We start from the raw sequence: 6,229 nt of genomic DNA, 5'->3' as shown, positions 1-6,229 counted from the left end.
CAACATTTCCCTCCATTTTCTCAAGAGACGCCAACAAACTCCTCCGATCGACGGCAACAAACTCCTCCTCACGTCGGAGCTTAATGAATTATGAGGACTGACTCTGGTTAAGTGAAACACGATGCGGGGCTGCCGGGGGACCCGGGGGCCGTAAATTGGAACATCGCCTCGGTAATCAAACCGCCATCTGTTGCCATGACGCCCAGAGGAGAGCCCGGATCAGTCAGGTCCCACAGACACGGAGCATCCAGGCGCTTCATGGAGCAACACGGATCCATTCAGAGGAGTAATTCTGCTCCACGGTGAAACAGGAGAAACGGGAGGAGAAAGAAAGAARAGGGAGGACAGAAACGTATTGGACCTGTACCACTGGAAAACAGCTTAAATTCTGGATTTGTAACATTAAATTGTTGAAATTACTTGGTCAGGAGGGGAAAAACTGCTGAGTCATGAACCTAAAACCTCTCGGTCAGCGTTTTGTTGCCGCTCCCTGGTTTTCCTGAGAGCTTTAATTCTCCCAGGACYCCTGATGAAAAACCGTTTCTGCCATCAATCCGGTTCCAGCTGACGGATCGTCCCGCAGGATGGAGCCTCAAATTTCCACCAATAATCTCCAGCTGGACCGTTTGCTCTCAGTGATCTCATCGTTTCATTCTGGTGGACCGAGGCTGTTCCTCCACATGATAACAGTCCAGTTAAACGTTTAAAATAAATCCCACAGGGCTGTGTTTTAGGCCCAGTTTTTTTGGCTAAAGTGCATTTTTATGCAGACGACGCTGAACTTTACTCAGCTGGTTTTGTCTCTAATGGCCTCATTTATGCTGCAGTGTTTTCCTCAACTCTGAATTATTCCATWTTGTTTAATTACAKCCATTAATTTAGTTTTTATGACGGAGGTTTTAAACGTTCATCTGTTATTTTAAACAGGCTTCTGACAAGGTTGTGAYGAAAAATGGAGAAAGATAAAGCAGAGAGTGAAGAAGAAAGAAAAAGCATTGAAATAAATGTAAAATCTAAATTAAAATTAACTTCTAATTTGTGGAGAAACAAATCAAGTATTAGAAAAACAAACAGGAGCAGCTGGAAATGTTCTCATCAACAATTATTTAACTCAGTAATTCAATTCAACCTGCATTAATTAATCCATGCAAAATGAGCCCCAACCAGATAAACACTGTACAACACATGAACATGCAGGTCAGCAGCTCATCTTTGTTAAAAATCCTTTATTTGTATGAGAAACTGGAGTTTGGGTTTCATCAGACTGAATAATCATTTTTCTGGAACTGAAATAAACTTTCACACATTTTCATTTATCGAGTTGCATCTTCAAGTAGTGATCATTTAGGTCCTTTTGTTGCTGCGCAAACAGATTCCAGGAAGGAAAAGACGAATAAAAGGAAAAGTGAAGAGGAAGCTCCAGAGGGAAAGAAGGAAAGTCTGCATAGAAACGTCACATCAGCAGGGAGAATCTCCCCGCTGGGAAACGGCCGGGCGGCGACTCAGACGTCTGATGATGAGTGAGACGAAGGCAGCAGCCTTCACAGCCTCTCCTCTGTGTGAAAGCTCTGGTTCAAGGTCCTCAGTGAGTCAAGGTAGCAGGTCGGATGCTCTCCTCCATCGTTCAGCAACAAAACCCAGGAAAACTTGAGATCCTGGAGAACGAACGGCTGTGAGCTCCAGCTGCTCCAGTCCTGGAAGAGGCTCCAGGCTGTCGGGATGTTTCCCACCTGATGGTGCGAATGTACCGCCCCTGATGAAGAACCAGAACTCCATCATCTGCTCCACCTCCAGCTGCTCTGAGTCAAACCAACCTGTTCCCCTCCTGGCCTGTGGGGGCGCTGCACCAAGAACCACTGAAGGAAACGACACGAAAACCTCTGAAGACACTGAGAGCAACTTCCTTCTTCACCAGATGGAAACAAGATGGAGGATTTTAGCGGTTGGAGGATTTCTGCTGCTAGCGCTAGGCTAACATGTTAGCGTTGGTTGTTTTTATTCATTCACATTGCAGGTTTGGCTCCCAGTAGAGGAAACAGAAACCAGACAAAAATAATTATATTAGTAAAAATGAGATGGAGCTTCATCCTAAACCAGAGTATCTAATAATTCCTAATATTTCTTCATTCAGGATCAAAAACGGTTGTTTCGTTTTGTCCAGTAAATCCCTTCAACTACGGATTCATGACAACAGCCTGTTTTTTTTCTCTTGAAGCAAAGAAACACAATGAAAAATATTTTCTTCTCCATTAAAGTGATTTGATAAAAAGCAGCTTAGAGAGGGATGAACAAAAAGAAAACAATCTGTCTTCACACAGCAACAGTTTGTCAGGGGAATGTAAACGTGTGAACAAAAGGAGACATTCATATGCAAAACTCCTCAGAACGACGCTCAACGCGCCGCAAAGATCAGCGAGAAAAGCTGCAGCAGAAAAAGCTGCAGCAGTAAAAAATGCAGCAGAAAAAGCTGCAGCAGAAACATCTTTAAATGTCACAGACGATGGAGTGAAGTGAGGAAATCCCCGCCAACGCAGGGCGATGTTTTCTCCGTTTCCAGCCGGCTGTTTGGACTCTTTCACCTGAGCTCACAATGGCCATGACTCGGTACAAAACAAATTAAAAAGGACCTGTTGCCGTGACAACAGGGGGGTTGCTACTAGGGGATAGAACCCCTCAGACAGGCGTGAGGGGAGGGAAACGTTTTCATCAACAGAAAGATGTCAGCAGAGCTGAGAGGAGCAGAAAAACTCTGCAACGGTAGTCGCCTCTAACTGGATCCACAACCAGCTGCAGAACCAGCAGACAGAAACAGCTGCAATGCTAACAATGCAAAGCTAACGCTGCAATGCTAACGATGCAGCAATGCTAACGATGCAGCAATGCTAACGATGCAGCAATGCTAACGATGCAGCAATGCTAACGATGCAGCAATGCTAACGATGCAACGCTAACAATGCAGCAATGCTAACGATGCAACGCTAACAATGCAATGCTAACGATGCAGCAATACTATCGATGCAATGCTAACGATGCAACGCTAACAATGCAACGCTAACGATGCAGCAATACTATCGATGCAATGCTAACGATGAAGAAATGCTAACAATGCAACGCTAACGATGCAATGCTAACAATGCAGTAATGCTAATGATGCAACGCTAACGATTACAGCACCGCTAAAAGTACAATGCTAACGATGCAGCAAAGCTAACAATCCAGCAATGCTAACGATGCAACACGATGCAACGCTATCAAAGCAATGCTAATGATGCAGCAATGCTAACGATGCAACACTAACGATGCAGCAACGCTATCAAAGCAATGCTAACGATGCAACAACGCTAACGATGCAGCGCTACCAAAGCAATGCATTTCAAGTCGCTACAGAACAACAAATGTCCGTCCGACTCAGAGATTAAAACATGAAGTGTTTCTCTGCTCATCGTTTCACTTTCAGAATTAATAATTAATTCTTTCAGCTGATAAAACTTCAAAAAATGGCAAAGAAAGTTTAATTTCACACATTTTCAAGAAACAAGGAAATTTGCTGATGTCAAAAATGTGTAAATTTGAATTAAAAAGGAATTACAATTCCCATTAAAAGGCACAAATTTAGCAGATTAAAACAAAGAAATTCTTTAGTATTACAAATGAAGAAATTGTAAGAAAAAACTCAAATTTACTGAGATTTTAAAGTCAGACATTTGCAACAAAAAGTATCGCACCTCCTCTCAGACTGAGATGGTAAATGTATGCGATTCATCTGGATATTTTCCAAACTGCAGATCCATTTTCTTCTTCATTCGACTGGAGAAAAGTCATAAATGAAGGTATTTCTGAGGGAAATGGTTGCATTTATGAGAAACCTGCCCATGTTCATCTACAGAGTTCAGCCAGAAAATACCACCTGCTGAAAGCTGGAGGTTTTATTTCTGTGAAGAAAACGGTTCAGATTGTGTTTATAATCACTTTTTAAAAGACAAACTTTAGATTATTTAGTAAAGATGAACACAAACTGTGGGAAAATTTAATTTTTCTTGTTTCTTATATAACTGCCACTGTATTTTTGAATAAACTATGTAATAATTTTATAATTTGATGAGGCTTCAATTAAAGGGAGGAGTTAAGAAACCAACTTTTACAATAAAAGGACCTGAAGTTTTCCATTATCATGATTTTTACAACAATGTCTTAAGTATGAAAAATTTAAAGTGCAATTTGCTCCCACCTGCTGGACGTTGTGGGTACTACCACTCCTGCAGGTATTTAGTGAAATTTGCTTTGTGAATCCAGTGCAGAAATAAAAGTTTAAATTAAATCTTTCTGAACTCTTTTGTATATTAAATGTTTATTACATGTTTTCGCCTCTCCTGCCACATGAAGAACGTCTGACCTGAGAGTCGGGAGGTTTTCACATTCAGTCAGTAGAAAATAAAAACTCCTTCAAATGCAATTTAGCACAAACTCCTCCAATCTGATTGCTGCAGCCAGGAGCCAATCAGCAGCGAGCTGATTGCTGCAGCCGTCCTGACATCGCCGCCTAAATGTTCCTTCACTCAACGCCAGACTTCGCTTCAGCATCGTGCAGACAGCCAATTAGCTGCAGAGCCACAGAGTTCCTCACGCCGACCAATAGGATGTAAGTGGTGAGGTCACATGACCTCCACCGGCTCCTCTCCTGTCACTCACACGGTTTCATAACGACGCCTCATGCCGGAGCAGAGGCTCAGAAAGAGGTGAAAAGAAGTCATTTTGGAAGAAAATTGGCTCTGCTGATGATGAACGACTGACTCATTTCCAGCTGTAACTTTTTATGTGCCAGTAATGCAGATTAAAACACTATAAATGCCGAGACAAACTCTGACATTTTAACATCAGAGTCTGAGTGAGACGGGTCGTAATGAGGCAGGAGCTGAAAAAGCCTGTCGAGTCAGAAACCCGTCCTGATGGAGGGACAGTGGGAAATCACTTTAATCAGACAAATCCTCCACTTTTACTCTGCAGCAAGATGAAAACAGGCAGAAATAATCTCACTAGTTGTTCAGTAATCCACTTTCAGGGACGTATTCTGTTTTATTTTTAATATTTAGTGCAGTTTTGGTTCAGCATCGTCACTCATTTTGTTCCTGAAAGGAATCAAAGCAGATGAGACCAAATATAAGACGACAGGCTGAAAAGCCCCTGAACCGTTTTACATTTAAAAACATCAAAATGATGCATGGAAGATTAATATAACATCAGGAGGAGAAGCTGATATTAGTCTGTTCACCTCTAATCAGTGGGAGGTCAGAGGTCACCAGGCCAGTTTGTTGTTTAGATTCAGAAAACTCTTGTAATTCATTTCCAGCACATTTATCTTTGCATTACGAATGTTCAGAATAAATCGGCGTTTAAAGGGAAGCGGAACTTTTCTCAGCGAAATGACCAAACCATGAAGCAGGAGAACGTGTTGAACCCGTCACACAGCAGGAAGTGAAGCGCTGTCCGGTGAGTCGGAGCGCCACCCGGCCCACGTGACTCACTCGGCCTTCGCTGCATCCACCTGTTTGCTCAGAGCGTAGGCGGGACGGCGGTAATAAGAGGAGCGGTAAGGAGCAGGCGCCTGCCGCCGTGTGAGCCGAACACCTGCGCTGTACGAGGCTGTAGCCGGTTCAATGCGAGTGGGTGACACGGTGACAGCTCCAAAGTGCACCTGCATAATTTCTGCTCTATTTCTGGCTCCTGTGGGAGTGAAACACGAATGTTTCTGCAAAACCGACGCTAGGAAGAAACAATTCCTGCTAGAAAACAGTGACGGCATGAGGCACCTGTAGGTGCACATCTGTTAAAAAACCACAGTAAAAAATGTGAATCATTTTCAGAAGTGCTTTAGTAAATCCATGCATCAGAAGTGTCCAGCATAGCAGTGATCAGCAGCAGGCTGAAGGATGCTCCTCCCTGTTTAGAGGTGAAACCGTCTTACCTTCATTAGAACAGACTCGCTGAGCTTTTCTCTGTTGACGATCTTTATGGCGACCTTTTGACCTGTGACACAGTGGAGACCCAGCTTCACCAGACCTGAAACACAGACAGCAAACAACATTCACATCCAACCTGGCTCAAGCAAAACGGCAAAACCTTTTAAAAATTATAAAGTCATCACATTTTGGAAGAGAGCAGCGATAACAAACCAACCAGATGCTCTGACCAAACACCTGCACAGCCACCAAACCAACCAACCAACCAACCA

General features: G+C 43.1%; 1 protein-coding gene across 7 annotated transcripts in view; it reads right to left on the bottom strand.

Moving 5' to 3' along the window:
* The window catches only part of LOC103462996 (serine/threonine-protein kinase BRSK2-like), a 107,783-nt gene that overhangs the window by 42,371 nt on the left and 59,183 nt on the right, over positions 1–6,229 (bottom strand). For all 7 annotated transcript variants that reach the window (XM_008406089.2, XM_008406090.2, XM_008406092.2 and 4 more), the window contains exon 2: positions 5,963–6,057. In XM_008406089.2, coding sequence (XP_008404311.1) covers positions 5,963–6,057 — 95 coding nt within the window. The remainder of the gene's footprint in view (positions 1–5,962; positions 6,058–6,229) is intronic.

Source organism: Poecilia reticulata, linkage group LG3, assembly GCF_000633615.1.
Source record: "Poecilia reticulata strain Guanapo linkage group LG3, Guppy_female_1.0+MT, whole genome shotgun sequence".
NCBI classification, from domain to species: Eukaryota; Metazoa; Chordata; class Actinopteri; order Cyprinodontiformes; family Poeciliidae; genus Poecilia; species Poecilia reticulata.
This window is presented reverse-complemented; position numbering and strand designations above follow the sequence as displayed.